We start from the raw sequence: 20,547 nt of genomic DNA on the forward strand, positions 1-20,547 counted from the left end.
CAGATTCCTAGCAAATGGCATGATTAAAAATAGTCACAATGCTGCTAAAAACTGTTATTAAATGGAATAGAAACTATTGTGTTAATATATTCACAGTATATAATTTATTCTCTGAGTGTATGTAAAAGGAAAGGCTATTTTCTTTGAATTTTTCCTATGCTGATATTGTAAACTATATGACAGATGGGTCAAGTCCTGATTGCAGTATTCTAACATTTGGAATAGCAAGTAACATATTTGATAGAGCTGGCAAGTTTTTATATATGATTCAACCCAGAATATAAAAGCCACTAGAATTCCAAGTTGAAAATAATTAAATGAGCTGGAAACGATCAGGAACCACACATTTTTAAGTGACAGATTTTTTTACATGTTTAAATTGCACAAGAATATTTTATAGCTCCCTTTAACCAACAGTGACGTTTAATTCTAAAATGTGTAATTGATATTTGCAAAGCAATTAATTGCTGTGGCTCGTTATTCTATTGCTAAATGTACCTAAGCATCAGGGTGCTGACTTGAAGTCATCTTTTTTAGTTCACCTTTTCTGAATTCCAGAGTTTTAACTGAATTAACCTTTCTCGGTTTCCTCCTGCGGCTGCATGAAGTGCAGTTTCATACTTGCATTGAATTTTTAGCTTTCTGATTGCACGGTACTGTAGGATGTTGAACCTGCTGACTTCTAGAATATGTGTTGTCAAATGGTGTCATTACTGTGTAATACTTTGAGTACTGATAAGCAAAAACCCAGCAGCTTATTCCATTTGTATTTGATCATTTCTGCTTATGTTCCTTTTGAAGTTTCCATCTTTTTGTCACTGTTGATGAAGTCATTTGTCTCTTTACTTTTGGCGTCTCTCTCCGTCATGCACAAGCAGCCCGTCCGTCCAAGCCTAAGCCACCGGCTGGGCCACCATCATCTCCTCAAACGCAGACTAACATGATAAATCACATGCTCAAAGGCATGGCCAAACAGCCGCCAAGTACTGTAATAGTCTTCCTTCCTTTTATTCAGTGGTTTTCTAGTCTAGCAGTTGCTTGTGTAGCAGTAGAAAGCTAATTCTCACGTGTAGCTTTATACAAAATACCTAGCGCGATGTGGTAGGTTTTAGAGATTTAGAGGTAGCATTTATTTCAAAATGTCCACATTTTTTTGTCTAGCAATGTCTGACATATGCAACATTTTCAAATATCAACGTCAGCACAAAATAACATTGTTGTTGCATAACATTTTGCATGAAAACTATAAATATGTATGAGCTTTACATGATGTTGGATGAAATGTTTGATAAGTATATCGTATACGTTTCATGTAACTGTCAGTGCTCCAGCTATCTTAGCAGAATATTCTGATGTATAGTAACTTAACCAGGGAAATATTTAAAATAAGAAGAAAAAAAATTAAGATTGACATCTGCTGGCTGCCAAAGTTGTATAAGCATCAATATTTTCTTTAAAGACAGCATCTCTGAGCAGTTGTTCTTATTAACACTTTTGTCTTTTAGTTGTATTTGAGAGCAGATCAGTGTTGCAAATGAGAATGGGCCTGATGCTGCTCTGATCAATGCAGAAGCTTCCCCTTGGCTTCAGAGGTGCAGAAACAACCAGAGCTTACTAAGGGACATGACTTTGGGCTCCTTTTGCGAAAGGAAGAGGTTTCTACTTCTGGTAGCTGGTGAGGTGCTGGACTGAATAGGAGAAAGAGTGAGGAGTTAACCAGCAGTTCTCCAGTTTCAGTGTTTGCCCAGTAGATTATTTTAAGGGGAACCTGGATTTTTTTGGTTTTTTCTTTGTTTCCGGTGATACAGGAAACAAAAGGAAAACTGGAGAAGCAACCCCCAAGGCCTCGATATTTGGCATAAATCAGCAAAAATGGAGAGTTCATTTGCACGGTGCTTTACCATGTTGCATCTCTCAGCCAAGCTGAGCGCCTGCGATGCCACACTTCAGCTGACTGGTTTGCTGAGCTCCTCCGAAAACCAGCCTGTGGTACCTCTCGCTCAGACACCCAAATACGGTCATTTGGGAAAAGATGGCTTTTGTGGGAAATTTGTTACCTTTAAGCAGCTATTTGGGGAAAACTAGGAACAGGCAAGATTTTGAGGGGGAAAATTAAGTCCTCAAAACTGGCCAAGCCCTGAGCGAGGCTGGGGTTTCTCCGCTGGTGACCCAGCAGAGCAGTGCCACCTGCACGCAAGCACAAGTTTCTGTCCCATAGGGAAAGAAGACCTAAACGCTGGCAAAAACTAGTGCGAGCAGAAGGCTGGAGTGAGATGCCCGGCCAGCACCTTGCAGGACCCAGGCTGCTGCCTTAGCTGGGCTCCTTTGGAAATCCCAGGGTGGCTGCTAGTAACGGCGCCTCAATGCATGCACTGCTAGTGTTCTGCTGCGCTGGGGACATGCAGTTTGTTGTATGCTGCTCATCACAGACTGCTTTAGCTGTTTGGGTTTGAGGGCTTGGTACTTCACCCATTTATGAATTATCCGGCTTTGATATCATGGAGAGGCCAAAACAGACGCTGGTGCAGAGGTCTCCACCAAAGCGTGATGCTTGTTCTTCGCCCTAGCTGCGCTGGAGAGCCAGGGTTGGCACCCGGCTCTGAACCAGAGGGACACTTCTGTAGTTAACGTGGTGATGTGCTGCAGCATAGGTGGATCCCCAGGGAGCAGATGATCTGCTCTGCTTCTCCCCACGGCAACCATGGCAGGGAGATTTTGCACACCTCAGGGCAGTCAGCCACCGTGTCAGGTCACAGAAACCTCAGTTGCACTCAGCCAGCTTTGCAGAAGCTGTTGTTCAATAAAAATGTGATTATTTTCTTTTTCTCTATAGTACTTCTAGTGAAATACTCTAAATGTTCCAGATTGTTAGCACCTCAGATGTTTGTTATTAACAATATAAATTACCTAGAAGAATGTAATTTAATTATTTTTAAAAGTCTTCAGAAGACTCTGCACAATAGCTCAACGTAGCTAAACACGAAGCTCCAGGATTTAAACTCTTTGGTTTGTTTGCAGGTTTTTTGCTGTAAAGTTGCATCTCTTTTCCCATATAAATCTTACCTATGAACGCCTAGTGGGATTTACCACTTTCCACTCCCTCCAGCATGCGTAAATCCTTGACCCTTGTGGAGTTAAATCCTGGAGCGAGGCAGACCTGCGATTTTTGCTTTCAGTTGCAGGTGACCTTCAAATTGTTAGAGTCTGACAATTTATTAAAAGTGCAGACAGATTTGTTTGAATTGATCTGCTTAAAAGAATTTTTAAATCATATAGACATGATTTCGATAATAGCATCATTTACATTGAAGGATACATAATGTTCATATGTTAGTGGCCAGATGCTGTCTTTAGGGAATGTGATGTTCTTATTTGAGCTAATAAAGTGTCACCATAAAGCAAAACAACTCTGACGGCATTGTGAAATTTGGAGCTGGAGCACTGTATTTTTATAGTATAATAACGAGTGTGGCTTTCTGGTTTGCTCAGTACTAATTATATAAGCATTTAACATATGCATGAAAAGATCTTTAAAGCTGTAGAATATTATGGGATTTTATTTTTTTAAAAAAAAAACTCTAGAATAACGTACTGTACGTCTAGCTTTTCATTCTGCCTCCCTTTTAACTCAAGTTCTTGTACTACAGAAAATGTAGGCCGGTTAGTCACACCAGCTAAAAAATTAGAAGATACAATACGTCTGGCAGAGTTGGTAATTGAAGTCCTACAGCAAAACGAAGAACACCATGCGGAGGTGAGCAGCGGCACCCTGCGAGGTCGTGTCCCCCAGGTCTCCAGCAGGCTCCGGGGGCTTGCTGGGAGCTCTGTGTATTTGTGTGATGTCTTCCCAACTGGTGCTGGGTTATCTTCTTTAAAAGACGAAAGTATTCTTAGCTAGTGGTGCTGGAGTGTGCCGAAGGCAAAGTGCAGGTCAGGAAGATTGCTTTTGCAGAGGGGAGGGGGGGCTGAAGGGGGAATTAGGTTCTGCTTTCCTCTACGTCAGTCCTCAGCCTTTCGTACTGTGCCAGTAGGAGCCAAATCTGCCCAAATATACTCACCACCGACTACACACAAGAGCAAACCTGTCCGTTTTTCAGAATGGTCCTATTTCGGAACAATGTCACGAGTTTGTGCCTCCAGACAGCATTAGCGGGGTCCCTGCAGCAGCTTACCGCTCCTGCTGGCCGGAGCCGGAGCGAGGAAAACCGTCACGAACCAAAGCAATTCTTGTTGTGTTCCTTTCTGAGCGTTCAGGTTGTTTCCAGGGGTTTCCCTGGCCCCCTGCGGTACATGATTAACTCATCTGTCCTCCTGTTGGCCTCTTCTGCCTGGGCTTGTTGGGAGTACCTCAATTAGTAGTCACGGAGGTTAGGATGGATAATTCTCTGTTACTCATTATTGGGGTTTATCTGAGGCCTAATACAACTACTCTTAACTTTTCAAAGCATTTTAATGGAAAGATTCATGTTTTAAAACCACTGAAACCATGTCATAGTCAAATAAAGACCAGAAAATCATGAGACTTGATCCTGGAAACACTTGGCCCCCCAGGCAGCTGACGTTGCTGGCTCTAGTCCCGCTCTCAGCACGTCGGGACATTTCTGCCCAAGCAAGTGACGTTACGTACCCGTGTAAGTATTTGCAGGATTGAGCCCTGAGTTCTCTATAAATCTGGTGTTCTTGAATATGTATTGAAAAGTTAATAGTTTTAAAATTCAGCGTGAACAGTTATTGTTTATGACTGTAGGTAATGTGACACTCATTCACTATTTTCTCTTTTCCTTCCCATTGAGATAAATACATATATATATATATATATACACTCAATATATTTTGCATTAAGAGCATTTGATAAATAATGTCACAGTCACCTACAAATCATTCCAGTGTATATTAAATTTGCAGTATAATTTAACTTATTGATAATACACAACAATCCACAACACCCAACTAATGCCTGATTGCATATTTAAATTTCCTCCCTGTTTTTCTACTGTTCATTCAATCTTGGATGATCCTGGCAGGGGAAAGAGGTATGTGACTAAACCGAATGAAATGAGTCACTCCTGTCATATTTCGTGCATGCCCTCTCAGTGCCATGTTTCCTACTGGGATTTTACCCGGGTTGCCCTCGCTTCCGTAACTTTGACCGAGGAATGTAACAGCAACTTCAAGTCGGCTGCTTGCGGAGCTGGTAGCCTGACAGAGGAGGGTAAATGTGGCATAGCAGTCCGGTCCATGCATGTAGCAATGGGTATATTTTACGAGCGCTGCAGTTACATCCCAACACAACCCTACCTGCCTGGACTCTCTCCTCAGCCTGTTGTTACCTCTGTTGTTTTGCATTCACCCGACCTCTAGTACACTGTGGTGGAGATGGACTAAGTACTACACGAGTACCTAGAACGGTAGTGGTCTTCCTCTGGTTTTGTCTGTATGTGCCTTGTACTGGATATACAGTATTTATATGTAGAGAGAGAATATACGGGGTGAGGAGTGAAAGAAGCTTCATTTTTACCAAAGTGAGGGGGTGCTCGAGGGCACTGCACTAACCCTGTCCAAGGATAACGAGTGTTTTATTCCACTCATCACCAACACAGGCTGGAAGTACATCCAGCCAGGAAGGAGCTGTTTATTTAAATGCAGGTTATTTTGGAATAGTAGACTTCTGACCGAAGCAGTTACAGGGCTGGTCGCGCTCAGCCAGCCACGCCACCGACATCCTCACCAGGAGGAAGACTCAGAACTGTTCTCCAGCTTTTGTGTCACGAGGTTTTGATTAGAGACAGAAGGTTAATGCCAACACGGATAGGAGACATCCCGGTCCCTTGTTCTGAACGATGGCCTGGAAGGGTGAAATTCATCCCTCTGCAGAAGCCCAGCACACTGTTGGTGCATCACTGAATCCCTGTCCTGAGGGGGGCTGTGGCATTTCAGCAGCGGACCGGCAGTCAGCCAGCTCTCTGCACACTGTGACTTGCACCCAGCGGAAGAGAGAGGAGAGGCTGGGTGGTTTATCGCTGATTTTTTATTACGCGTTGTAGCCACATTATGCTCTTGCTGTGCAATGAGAATTGCTGAGGTATTGCACTTCTTGTTTTTCAAATTCTTCCAGGTGAATTTTTTTGACACGTTGTCCATTCACCTGGAGAAGGTTTGACCTGCAAGGTGTGACTCTTCCGTCTGCTTTGGATGTTCAGCAGAAAATTAAATTGCACCACTTACTGAAGCAATGCCTTAATACCAACGGTGTTTGCAATTAAAACATGCCCCGTTTCCCCCCACATGGACATCCAGGCAGACTCCCTAAAGAGAACCCAGAAAATAATGCTCGGAGCATGGAAAATGTTCAAAAATCATGACCACAGAAGTGCTATGTCTAGTCAGTTGGGTTTGTCTTACCCGTACGAAGGAAGCAAACCAGCGCAGGCAGAAATGCAGCAGGACCCTCGTGCCTACGTCTGTAATCTGTGAGAGCGGGAGGTCTCTGTCATTGTGTCATCTCTCCCATCAGCTGTCTCCTAGCTCCCTTCCCTTCCTCTGGATGACTGATGACACATGCCAGAGATGATGGCATTCACCTATTTTTAAACTGGTGTTTTCTCTCTCTATGTATACGTATGTGTATACGTATATATGTATTTTAACTCCTTGAGGTCATACATATATACATGTGTATCCATGTGTAAAATATACAACAATAGTTGTGTTTGGCTAGAAAGCACACTTTTTTTCCCCTTTACGTTGTGTTTTAAGCAAAGCAGGTAAGTAGATGGTAAATAAATGAAATGTTACCATCTTGAAGGAGTTTTTCAAAGTATGGTGTTACTGCTCCCACCGCAGGGCAGTCCTGCTCACCAGGACTAGGGAGGAGGAGGCTGAGGGTCCTGGCTAAAGTTAGAGGCTTACAGAGCTGAAGTTTGACTTTTCCAGCAAAAGGGAAACTGTGACTGGTTTGGGCAGGTGTTTTTTTTTTCCACAAATGATTACATGGTTTTCTTTTTAAAATAGGTTTGGGGTTTTTTTATCCTTTTTCACAGAAGCAGGTTTTTATTGCAGGACTCTGAAGTGTTTGTGTTGGGATTTGTTGCAGAAGACATTCTTGGGCCTCCCCTCTTTTCCCTCCCCGCCAGATGCCAATTGCCATCGGTGGTTTGTAGCGATCGCTCTCCGCCCCCAGCCCTGGGGGCAGCATCTGATGGGGGGGCAGCGTGGCAGGCTGTTGGCAGCAGAGGCACAGCCAAGGAAACCACATCGGAGCAAGGACAGCTCCAGCACCCTCCTTGAAAACCACAGACGAGCGCTGCTGGTTTTTAGAGGCCACTCCGCAGCCCCCTTGCTCAGTGTCAGCTCGTTCCCCACCTGTACTCTGGGGAGAAGGTTTGAGCAGGCGTTGCGAGCAGACCTGAGTCTTGGTGGTTTTGGTTCCTGTGCGGTTTTGCAGTAGTTTGATGCTTCCCGATGCGGCACTCCCAGGCGTCCGGCCATGCTCTCGGTTGGACACCAGCACCACACGTGGGAGGAAGAGCCGGAGAGCATTGCCATGCATGCTCAGCCCTCAGGGCTCCCTCACCTCGCTTTTGGCTTCTCCAGAGCAACATCTCTGCAAACGCCCAGGGCCACCATCACTGCTGCCTCAAGCTTCCCAAGCACCCCAGGGCAGGTGTTGCTGCAGCGGTGCCGGGCAGATTCCTCCGTGTGCGTGGGGCTGGGGACAGTTTGCAGATGAAGGAGCCCAGTGTAGTCACCTTGTCCCCGTGCCGTGACCACAGGATACTGTAACCTGCTGGTGTTGCTGCTCCGGGCATGGCGTTTGCCCAGCCTGGATGCGCCAAAGCCTTCATGGCACAGCCCACCTCATCCACATCTTCACCCCCGTGCCAGGGTGGGCCCAATACTAAGATTAGTTTGGGGATTATTCAGTTATTTTGGTTATTTTACATCTCGGATGTGTTCTGGGCACATAACACCCAGTGCCACGTCCAACCCACCTATGTCTTCATACTGGCTTCTTGTCAACTCACAGGATAATAGCAGGGCAATGTCAGTCTGCTTCTCATTATGGGGGAATGAAGGAGTGGAAATAGTCCCAAAGACGCCCCACCAATATCACTGGCAGCTGAGTAGTCAGGCTGAAATAGGAAGAATTGAAGGGGTCCGTGTCAGTAGCCTGGTTTGGGGGCACTGCTCCATCTCCGTGGCCAAGCGACACAGCAGCTGGAGCTGTGCTCTGCACATCGGTGCAGCTCTTCATCAGTGAATCAAAACCAAACCCTGAGAAAGTCCATTCTGCTTATTCATATCTGCTAAAATCTGCAAAAAATACCCCTCCCTGACTGGCAATTCCTCTTCAAACTGATCCATCTATTCCCAGTCTTTTCCGTTTCATCTCCAGTCTTGTGCCTATGCTAGAGGTTTCTTTTTTCTTGCAGAGTGCTGGAAAGCTGTTTCTTAGATCCTTTAAGTCACTGAGTGATTTCCTATCACTTCAAAATGACAGCACATGGGCCTAACAACAGCACTTCTCATATTGCATGTTCCCAGCCAGAAGTGATTACTAAACACGCATGCATGCGTTTGCAGCATTCACATCTGAGCCATGTATGATGTGAATGTCACGACAGAGAGCCCATACAGTGAACTTTAAGGACCCACGTGCATGAGAATGAGTTACTTCGATGATATTTTTTTGGTTTTCAAGTTTAGATATATTTTTTTCCTGCCTCTGTGAAAATATAGGCTTGCCGTAGATTATTATTTTTTTTTATCTTGGCATGTTGATGATAGAGCTTTGTAATTGGTTTCCTGATCAGTAGCATTATGAAGGTGGTAGTGTGTTTCTATGGATGTGTATAGCTAACCATGTAAAACGAACAGTGCTGTAATAACTTTTACTGGTGATGTTTGACATATCTCTAAAGGAGAGTGTGAGTGATTTAGGACAGATTTTCATGTCTTAGGCTTCTAGTTTTTCAAGACAAATGGAAGTAGTGAATCTGAATGAAATTTAAACTGTTGAAAAACACAGCAGAAAGCACACAAGCACAGTGAAGAAACTCCCAAATTTCTATACTTTAGAACAAGAATTAGTTGAATTTTTTTCTGATAATCAGCATAATTACAGATGAATGAAGTCATTTATTGTAAATTGAACAGACAAAACCTTCTCTGCCGCATTACACCTGCATGCCTTTATGGTGGAGCTCTGAATAGATCCTCTAAAAGAAACTTTTGATTAAAATAGCGGTGCCTAATTCCTGTGATTAGCACTGTCTGTGCAGGCTAGCACTTGAAAGCACTGTTCTCTTTACAATAAAGGTAGTTTCCATGGGATGCACTTTTTTTTTCTTTTTCTTTTTTTTTTTTTTTTTTTGAGATTTGTGACCTAACATCTTTCCTTGTACTTTATTAGAACTAATATACTTCTTTGTTATCTTTCTCTACCAACTCTGAAGGCCTTTGCTTGGTGGTCAGACTTAATGGTCGAGCATGCGGAGACCTTCCTGTCACTGTTTGCAGTGGATATGGATGCTGCGTTAGAGGTGCAACCCCCAGACACCTGGGACAGCTTTCCGCTCTTTCAGCTTCTAAACGATTCCCTCCGTAGTGACTGTATGTATTGTATTTTGATCGTTTCTTTTTCAGTGGGCAACTCAGGTTACTGTATATTTTCAGCCTCTCCGTACTGCACAGTAAACTGGGATGGGTAGAGATTTACAGGACATACTCTTTTAGCATCAGCTTGAATTTGTTCCATTTCTGCTAGAAAAAAGCACACAGACACCCCTTAAATCAAATGCCTCAGTCAAAGGTGAGAAGTTGAACTTTTATTTTGCTTCATCTTCTCATGTCTTCTGGTAATAGCTGCCTGCAGGGAATTAGGTACTCTATCTCACTGCCATTAAATGTGTGTATTGTTTTGTATGTGTGTACTGCATATATTTAACATGGAGTAGGACAGTCCCTGCTTTAGAAGATTTTACTGAAGTAAATGGAAGGGGGAGTAGTTCAGAAGAGTAGTGCTTTGTGAAATAAGGCTCTTCTCCAAAACACATGGGGCCATGCCTCCAAAACCCCTGAGGATCTGCCAATCCCCCAGGTGGCCCAACTGCTCCCTGGGGAGCTGGTAGCAGAACTGCCATCACCTTCAGTTAGGTCCTGGACCAGGGCCCCAGTTAGCTTTCTAAAACCACAGGAAAAAGCCAGGGACTCATCTCCAGAGAGCAATTTTCAGTATCATAGTAGCGAGTAACCAAAGAAATGATTCTCCTACCTGCAAAAGCCATAATGTTTGCCATGCTGTATTTCTCACATCCGTTTTATTTGCAGGAAGTAATAATGTATTTGTAAGTTTGACATTAATGGAAAAGAAGGTTCGTTATCTGTTTATTTGTTTGGAGTAAGAAGCCATTCCTGCTGTCTTTGTCGTTAACACTGGTGCCTGACGCCAGCTCCTGTTATGTTCTCGAAGTTTCTCCCTGTTTGCTGACAAATTCGTTGTGTAATGAAGTGCCGCGCTGTGGTTTGTTACAGAGGTTTTAGTAACAGTAGTGTCTTACTATACTTTTATTTATCTATTCTAGATAATTTGTGCAATGGAAAATTCCACAAACACCTCCAAGACCTGTTTGCTCCACTTGTTGTTAGATATGTCGATCTGATGGAGTCCTCAATTGCACAGTCAATTCACAGGGGCTTTGAGCGGGAGTCATGGGAGCCAGTAAAGTAAGGAAACCTCCTTTGATACAATCGGAATTTGGGTGCAAATGGATGGAGATTCATACAGAGATGAATTAGCAAACATTAGACTGGACGTGCAGAAAGTGCTTTGGATTTTCTAGTTTAATTCTAAAAATAGAAGGTCTGATCTCTTCAGGGTTTTCAAGTTAATGAGGGAAACGGTATTGGCTTTTTGAAATGCATTGCTGCCTCAGTTTGAACTGTGTGCCTATGGACATGGAAGCATGAAAATGTGAAAACCTTAGCTGGCGTGGCTTTTTGGATCCCGTTCTAAAAGGCGTTTTCCAATGCTGCTTTTGAACTCACATAGCTCCTTTTCAGAACAAAACCCCTTGCTTCACTGTGTTCAGTCCAGCCCTCTAACCTGTGTGAGTCATTGCTGTGCTTACTCTTCCCAAGACTCATTTTTTCCACCCACCCCGCGGAGGGATAGTGCAGCGCTGTGCTTCTCGTGCCAGCCCCGCGGCTGACGGCTGCACGTGTCCCTGTGTCCCGGGGCAGCTCTGCTGGGTCCCAGCTCCTCACCTGTAGGATTAGGCGTGCAGAAACCACAGTGCGACATGGGTGAGATGATTCAAGCAGAATCAATTGCTAAATCTGGAGAACTAGGAATTTACCAGCGAGAAGTTAGTAGCCTAAAAGAAGCCCAAATTGAACTCAAGAGCTGGTAAATGATGAAAATGTGGCATGTGCTTTGGATTACTGTTGTTACTTCACAGGTTTTGAGGCATTGCTGAACCCTGTCACGCTTGCTCTAAAAAGCCAAGTCAGATCCCACGAAGGAAAAGAACTGACTTTTCCTTCCAATGAAGGTATTAAAAGAGAAAAATCGACCCTTTGCAAACAACATGAGTCTGGCAGCGCCTCATGCAGGGGATTGAGACCAAATGACCTCTGGAGAGACTATTTTCCCTGCTTTTTTGTGATTCTCTAGGCAAAGCTAAGTGGCACTGCACTCTCAGAGGTTTGCTGTATAAAAGAACGTGTGGTCTTTCAGGGCTTTTCACACCAAATATGTTCCGTTTACAAGGAAAAGAGATTTTGTTCAGCAGCCAGCCTCCCATATGCAACCTGGAGTCTGAGTACCCAGGTTTTTTCCTTTCTTTCTTGTGTATCCTCAGCATCCGTAAGGATTCTGCCTGCCAAATCTCAGGCTTTTTCTTGACACCTGATCATCCCCTCTGTTTTGAGTGGGGTTAAGTGGCAGGCATTCAGGAGCCTCTCTCACTTTCCATTTGCTGTCTTTGGTCTGCAGGCTAACAGGATTAAAAATCCTAAAAAATCTTGTTTCAAATAAGCAGATGTGACCCAGAAAACATACAAGAAATAGATCTTTCGAGTAGGAGAATGCCATTTTTACAGCCACTCCTTCAAGCAGAATTGCACTGTGAAGTTAGCATTAACTTTAGTTTCAGAGCTCTGCTTTAGTAATGAGTATGTTTGTATTTCTTTGTTATGAAATAGAAGCAGGCAACTCTGTGTACCTGTCCGCCTCAGTCAAGCAGTCAATAAGCAATTTGTTCTGCTTTCTTCTTTTGCCAGAAGCTGACATCATTTTGGCTTTTATTGACTTTAGTGGCTTAACTATAGATGGCTGTAAGCACTTGGCTGTGGTACTTGCCTGCCAAAGTGCTTTGTCCCTGGGTATGCCATTATCTATCATCTTCAAGTTATCTTTGATAGCTACAAAAGACCTTTTCTTAGTTCTTTTGTAATGCTTATTCCCTTCTGGAATTCCAGTTACAGAGTGTTTGAGCCTTGCAGTTTCCAATGAAAGCCCAGGCTGGACTATCTGTCTTACAGACTGGGGAACTTAGAATTCTGATTTCTTCCAGCAGGGAAGTGGGTGCTTTTCACAAGGAGCTTGTGTCCATCTGGTGAAAAGATGCATTCTGGGGGTTTTTTCACTAGTTGGAGTTTTGCTCTTGCGTCTCACACACAAAAGCGCGAGTTGCACATGCTGGCTTAACACAACGTGACCCGGTGAAGGAAGGCACCAGCGAATGCGCAGAGGGTGGCACATACAGCGTAAGGGAAAAGAGGGGTGTCATTCCTAGGATCCTGTGACATTTTTGATGTGCTGTTCAGAACTAAATGTTAAGGCATCTTCATCTTTTGCCTCCTGGGCAGACCACCTGCTCCTCTTTGTCTGATCGACAGCAAACTTGCAGAAAAACTCAGGTCAGAGACTTACTTTGTTTGATTTGCTCTCCTGCATCTACTGCCTTCTCATGCCACGTGTCCGTACTGCAGCATAGGTGAATTTTTGGCCATTGATTCTCCAAGAGTTTCGACCAGCCAATTCCCACCCAAGTCATGGCCTTCCATTGCTGCCTCTCCAGAAGAGCTTTTGGGGGATTGGGAATGCTGCAGTATGTTTCCCCTGGCTCTCCTCTGCTTTGAAGAAAGACCTTCAGGATGGCCAGAAAAGGTAGATCATCATGGCTGCCTGTTCCACCAAGCATACTGTTGCCCTGCTTTGGATCTCTACAGTGAATTAGGAGAAGGAGATCTCATTATTCCCTGTTAACCAAGAAATTATTCTACAACATAGTCTTTTGAAAGGGTTTCTCTGTGCTCATGCTTGCAATCAAGGCTGAAATATGTAGCCCTCCATAACCTGACCAGATGGCAGTTTGCAAGCATGTATTTCTTCTATTTTCATTGCTGAATACTCTGCACCTTATGCTACGAGGAGTTAGGTATAGAAATCACAAACAGTGAGAGAGATACTGTTAAGTATTGAAAACATGGGGGGAAAAAGCATCGATGTAATGTGCTCATGAGGGCTATGTAATCTGCCTCTGCAGAGCTGCTGAATTTGCAGGGGGTCCGTGCCCTATAGCTAGAGCAGCTGGTGTGCTTGTATGAATCCACGCAGAGAAATGCGGAACGCTTGTCCTTCGCACAGTCATCCAAATACGGAGGATACAGAGTAGGTCTGTTCTCTGGTGAGTTGAGAGGTCTTGGATAAGTAGGGTTTGCAATGGGGTTTTTTTCGTGCTAGCTTCTCGGAGAACACTGATTTATCTTGCAGCCAGCAGATACGTACGTGTGTGTGTGTGTGTGTGTGTCTCTGTGTGTGTGTCTGTGTTGAAAGATCTTCCTGAGCAAATGTTAAAGCCAGTGCAGTGACAACCAGTTTCAATTGCTTGACTAGGACATTACTCATTGACCTATGGTTGTCTCTACTGCGCTTAGTCCTGGCTTTAGCATCTATTAACTGCTCACTAACCCTCTGCAAACTATTTATAAGTGTATCATTAATATAAATATAAGAACTCAGTATGATTATACTAGTCATTTTATAAGGTTGTGCTACTACGAAATGCTAGCGAAAAATGTTTCCCCTTAAAAGAAGCACCGTTGTAGTGAAAGAGTATTTTTGTTACTATTCTGGGTGTCAGTCACAGGAAGAGCACAGATCTGACTGCCTACTTCACGATCAAGCTCTTTGCTTCACATCAAGGCTTTTGTGAAAAGATTTGCTCTTGAGCATTTGCTCAGCCTCAGCAGTAAGGTAGTAAGTGTTTGTAGTGATGGAAGAGACAGGCGTTTGCATCTTCCATCACTAAATCATGTCAGGCATCCTGTAGGAACTGCGCAGTTAAGTGTGGACAATGGTCTCGTTTAGCTCTGTTCTGAAGCCAGGAGACAACTCAGTGGAAAGATGTGATTTTTCTGCCCTCCTGTCAGTACTAGGGCAGCTCTACAGGAGCAGCCCTGGTGCACCCGGGCTTGTTTTCTGTGATCAGTGCTCCAGTGCAGTGTGAGCACTGGGATGTTGTCCAGGGCTATGTTGCCAGTCTGTTTGCACTGAGAATTTCCCCGCAGACAGTACAGGTGAAAGCCATTTACGCAGCTAACAAACACAAACAGGGGTGAATCAGAAGGAGCCGAGAAAACAAGCAGTGCAGCTCCAGAGTGTGCGTCTTTTATCAAACGTATCCGGATCCAGTCCTGAAGCTGAGTTGTCTTAAATCAGACAGCCCTCATCTTGTTGATGCAAATGCCCACATTCCCTGCCTGATGGCTGAGGTTATATTTAGCCATCTATATTAAATAGGCATGGCTGGCTTCTAGAAACAGTTTCTCATCTTGGACCTGTAGTTTTATGGTCTGAGCAACTGCAGGCTGGAACATTTGTTGGTAATATTAATAATTTTTTACAGGTCTCACTGCAACTGTTAGTCAGATAATTAGATTGGTTGAACCTGCAAAACTGTGCATGTCAATTCAGGAGAATATTTTTTAAATTAGTTACTGTATGTTAATATACTCCATTATTTTGCTGTTTTGTTTTCTTTTAAGAGTACTAACTTATTCTTGCAACATATCCTTGCATCAGCAAAATAATGTGTTGTATAAAAGAAATATGTTTCCGTGTGAATATAGTATACTGTTTACTCTAGAAGTCATATTTTATTAATACAGTGTTTTTATTAATATAACACTGTCACTTCTTGAATTTTAATATTAAAACCAAAGGTCCTCTGATTTATGTATTTACCATCTGGCTAAGTTATTTAAGTTGCTTTTCCTTATACATTTATATGTTGTCCACCTCTTGCTATTTCTTTATTTATTCCATATCAGTATCTAACCACATGCACTGCCATTTCTGAAGATTTAACACTCTCTCAATCACCATGGAGTCTGTGTCTCATTCAATAATCATATCATCTCAATAGCAGATACATTATGAATGGAAACAATGGGCAGCTTTGTTATGTTAGTAAATTCTCGTATTGAAGTGTCTGCTTACTGCCTAACAAAGAGAACAAGCAGATAGCATGAAGTCAAATCTACTAAGAATCATAGAAACAAAAGAAAACAAGAGCATCTTTTTTTTTTTTTTTTTTCTCTCACCAGAAAAAGACTTTGGATTGTGGTTTTTCTCCCTGACAAGGGATTTTATTCACAAAGGGAGAATAAGGATAACATCTATTCCCTAAGACTTGCTGCCAATGACAAGCCGAGCTGTTGCAGAGATGTAGTTCAAGTCTTCTGTTGCGTTAGGAAACATTTATTTGGTATAGCCAGCTCAATTCCATGACTTTGGCTTTTGATATGTAAAACTTGCAGTAAGAAATGGAGTTCAAAATATGACTCAAGGAGGTTGCTAACATTTTAAAATGCCTTGAAAGACATAGTGTCCAAGAGTCCAGATAATGCTGCCTGTGTGGTAGCTGATTTAGTACAGGGGAACAGGAGGGCCCTAAGATGGCATGTCCTAGTGTGGTCCTTGAGAGCAAGGAAGTTCAATGCTGAAGCTGTGCCCATGAACGTCAATGGAAAAGATTTCAGTAGCTTCAGCAGTGCAGGATGGAGCTGATATCTTGATGTCCTAATTCCATTTTCACTGAGCCCAAATAATGATTCAGGGGAAACCGTGTCAAAGCATCCAGGTTTGTTCTTCAAATGAGACTGTAAAACCGTCTATGGATTGTGTACCATGCAGCATACCTGGATTAAGAAAGAAATTTTTTATATACCTCTGAAACTTTTCTGTGAGCAGGGAAAACGGGAGTTGGGTAACTGAGTGCTATCTTATGCTGATTCCCAAACCCTGTGACATTTTAATCTTGCATGTAAAATGTAACTGTGATTAAAACAGAATTAGCCCAATTATAACGTCTAGAGACCTAGCCCAGTAAAATAGGTCAAGGTGCTTTGCAAACTTCGGGCACGCAGTGCCGTTACACCACACGCTGCTTCAGGAGAGTGTGTTGCATTAAATTAATCCACTAGCCCACTTTTAGAAGCTCTCTATTTGCATAACAGTGGCATGTCTGACAATATAATATATATTTAATATAAATTCAATATAAAGTCATGATACCCAATGCTTCATAAATTAACCTTTGAATGTCTTAATTGCCCCATGCCCTATTTCCAGCCAAGACACATTCACGTACCAGTCCTGGATTTGTTCAGTGCAGTTTGTCCACAGTGCACATGGGTAGAGCTGGGCAGCCTGCAGGACCCGTTTTCTTCGCACCCAGGAATGTAAGGGAGGATCAGGGCAGGAGTCTTCACTGAGGAAGAACCTGGTGGTTCACCACTTCATTGCTCTGGATTTAGCCCATTTTTGCTATTTGTAGAGTAGAAGATAAACAGAGAGGTTTTGGAGTGAAATCCCGACTCTATCGAATTTGGTGGCAAGAAAAACTCCTACAGACTTCTGCAGGGCTGGCATTTCAAACTCTCTGCTTATTCTTTTGAATCCAAATTCCCTAGCAGATCTCTCAGTTTAGTTCTTTCATCCAACCTGAGTGTGTAAGGAACTGAGACTCACTCCCTTACGAGAGAGATTTTTCCTAGGAAAGGCTGCTCTCTGCACTTTGAAATCGTATCAGGACTTGAAAGTGGAGTTATTTTCTGTGGCTGTTTGAGTACTCTGTTAATTTGCTACTTCGTGATTCTTCTTCTTTTCATTCTAGTTGTTTGGGTTTTTTTAAGTAACTTGCAGACTGCAAACCCAGTACACTTAGCTTCCATACTCATGCTTCTTTCTGAAATGTTTTGCTTCAGTTTTTTAACTGTCGTCGTGCTGTGAACTTTGCAGATTTGTTTATGAGTGTCACGTGCTTCTGCTACATCTGCATTGTCACTGTTATGGTATTTTTTCTTTCTGTCTGTTTCTTCCACAGGAGTTTAACAAGTAATCTGCCCAATGTGAATCTACCAAATGTGAATCTCCCTAAAGTACCAAATCTACCAGTTAACATCCCACTAGGCATCCCACAAATGCCTAGCTTTTCTGCACCGTCATGGATGGCTGCTATTTATGATTCTGAGTGTGTATTCAGTTCAAATTAGATCTCATTTAAATTTAAAGTAATCTTGGCATGGATATGTATTGTTTGTTTCTGTGCATTATATAAAACTTTAAAGAGTGATACGGTTAATTAGACGTTTTCTGAATGAGACACTAGTGAATTTTTGGCATGTGTATTTTGAGGGCTTTTTGTATAAATCTTGAAAATTTGTCTTACTCCCACTGAGAATTTGAGCAAGTATCTTGCTTTACAAAATAGCTGTCAACAATGGGACATGGTCTGAACAACATACAAACCACAGAACTCACAATGTGACATGACGTGTCTCAGCAAAGAGTTTTGTCCAAAAGAGAGGATGAACCAGTTTCAATGCCAGTCAACCAATTTCTGTGGACCAGATGTAGATCTAAAAATGCATTTTATTTAATGCAGGCTCCGCAGTTCCCAGATAATAATTTTTGTCTTGATTTTAATGAAATGGTTTAACAAAGAGGAACACCCTGCAACAGTTTTTATCCATGTTGGAGGCCCCAGAGAGCGATTAAAGTTCCATAGCCATCATTACAGCCTGAATAATGTCATGACCAACTAAAGCAAGATATTTTCAACATGAGCTTTAGATTATGGCCTGGAAAATCAGACATGATGTCAAAGCAGTTGATCTCTAGGAGCCTTGGGCTCTGTGCTCCCAGCTCCCCATTGGAGCATCCCAGGATGCACAGGTGGAGCTCAGGGGGGACATACCACAAACCCTGAGCATGGATTATATATATATGTATATAAAAAAAAGTGTCAGATTTGCCTTTAAAGTCCCAGCCACCAAGCAGTGTGGAGGGTAGTATACAGTGGACTTAACCCAAATCCTCATCATTTGAGGTAGCTCATCACCCAAGATGTCCTAGCACAGGAGTTGAAATCTTGCCAGTTCTCCTTCTAAATTCCTAGAGGGTTATTTAGGGCTGGCATGGGGTGGTCTCAGCCAGCACTGCACGGATATGTTGTTTTTTCCCTACCTTCTCACTTAAATTGAAGAACCCCTCAAAACTACCCCCTTTGCTGTTACTGAAACAGTAGATTACATCTACACCTGGAGTCCACCAAAATGCCTCTGCCACTAGCCTGGTGTGGGCTGTATTGCAGGGCAGTGGTGACGAACCAAAGGAAAGCAAACATTGGTGTTTGATATTTTTTAACAGATTTTTAAAACTTTTTAAATATTAGCACGTTCGTTGATGTTTCAAAGCTCTACAACTCATATTCATGCTAAGATAGCTATATTAAAGGCTAGCTTAGGCAGTTGTCTGTAAAGAGTACTTGAAAGTTTTAATCTTTCTCTGTGCATGCTTTGTGGTATTGGCCTTGAAAAGATAAGAATCATGTCATGACAGAAAATTGGATAATCCCTCTGAAAATGCTTGACCATTGATGGTATGTTGCAAGCTGCCTGCGTGATTAGAGCAATTGCAGTGCTCACAAGCAAAAATACTAACAGCTCATTTTGGAAATAATGTAGTGTATTGATGATTTGCATGGAGCCCCAATCAAAAGTGAGAAAAAGACCAAGAATAATACTTTTAAAATTTTGAAACCAAATGGATGTCTTAATGTTGCTGTAGTAAATACCAATTATTGTATGTATTTAATAATTTAAACCACAAATTCATGCCGTTCCAAAACTGGGGTTTGACTGTTAAAAGCTATTTATACCCAAGCACAGGTTTGAACCAGGCGCAACTAAAAACTGGCGGTGAGCGAACACTTGAGACTGTTGTGCAGGCTGGTACCCTGGTTAAAGGAAATGCCTGATTCTTTATCTTTTCATCTCCCTGGTTTCCTTTTACTCACCCTTCCCCTCCATCAAGGACATGTTTCCTGTTGCTTAGTGTCAGATACGTTTCTCCTACAACCGAGACAATTCATTCCTGATCTCGTGAACTCTGTTAGCACAGGACCCCGCAGGACCCCTCTAGCATGTTGGGACAACGGTTCTCACCTTGCAGTAGCCGTGTCTGCATTAGCTCCGATCTCCTCTAGCATTAACTCAATGCAGCTGGCATCTGTCACAATAGAAACACCCTCCCTCATCTGTTTCTATAGATGATGACAGCAAAAGTGGTAATGCATGGTGTGTTAAATATCTTATAAATTACCGTGTTAGCATTAGTGGTATGCGAGGAGGGGGTTGAAGCTCTTGAAGCTCCTTTGGTAATTCTTCTGAAAAAAAAAAAAAAGTTGAGGGAGAAGCAGAGAGGGAGAGAAAAGGGTTATGGATGCATAAATTTCTCTGCACGAACAGAGCGCAATCCAGTTCTGTATTTTTATTCTGTAAGTGGAGGTTTGAGATATAATTATACTGTGAAAAGAGCCGGTGTAGCTACACACTGCAGGACCAAAGAGTTCCATCTGGGCAGGGGTGTGGATATGAGAATATATGCTTGGGAGAGAAATTCAGAGTTTTATGGCAGATCAAAGATGTTGCAAAAAAAAAAATCTCAAAAAATGGAAAATTGTTGTCCTATTAGATGCCTTTGCAAGAGGCAGATCTGTGAAAAGGTGCAGCGGTCAATCCTGCCAGAACTCCTGGATATGAGATGTCTAGTGCCCTTAGCTCAATTGACTTACCCTGATTTTTTTTCAGCTGATTAAGAGATAAAGCGTGTCCTCGCTCACCACTTGTTAGCACTGTCCCTTGCCTGGAAACGGGGGCCTCACTGGGGAGAACAAGGCAAACTCAAGATATATTTCAGAGGGGGGTGAATTGCATGAAACCCTAAATCTTAATAACTGCATACAATCTGGTATGGCAGTTATTATTGATTGAGGATTTTCTACCACAGTTTCTAGCCTTAATTCTTAATAATCACATACGTTAATGTGGTTATTAACTAAGGCTGATTTTTACCATACACACATTCTTCCCGTTAATATGTGTAACTCATAATGTTGTCTTACTCATCTGGTCTGGAAAGTTTTGTGGGTGATGACAGCAAGATAGATTAGGCAACTGTATGGTAAAACTCAAAAT

The 20,547-nt window shown here is 42.6% G+C and overlaps 1 protein-coding gene across 24 annotated transcripts in view; it reads left to right on the plus strand.

Annotated features, from left to right (window-relative positions):
• The window catches only part of CADPS (calcium dependent secretion activator), a 220,803-nt gene that overhangs the window by 159,571 nt on the left and 40,685 nt on the right, over positions 1–20,547 (plus strand). For 9 of the 24 annotated variants that reach the window (XM_040589476.1, XM_040589463.1, XM_040589479.1 and 6 more), the window contains 4 exons: positions 3,648–3,754; positions 9,456–9,612; positions 10,584–10,725; positions 17,394–17,540. In XM_040589476.1, coding sequence (XP_040445410.1) covers positions 3,648–3,754; positions 9,456–9,612; positions 10,584–10,725; positions 17,394–17,540 — 553 coding nt within the window. Of the gene's footprint in view, positions 1–878; positions 984–3,647; positions 3,755–5,024; positions 5,034–9,455; positions 9,613–10,583; positions 10,726–17,393; positions 17,541–20,547 lie in introns of all 24 variants that reach the window. The other 15 variants (XM_040589461.1, XM_040589462.1, XM_040589467.1 and 12 more) reach the window with 3 other exon arrangements.

Source organism: Falco naumanni, chromosome 4 (assembly GCF_017639655.2).
Source record: "Falco naumanni isolate bFalNau1 chromosome 4, bFalNau1.pat, whole genome shotgun sequence".
Classification (NCBI taxonomy): domain Eukaryota; kingdom Metazoa; phylum Chordata; class Aves; order Falconiformes; family Falconidae; genus Falco; species Falco naumanni.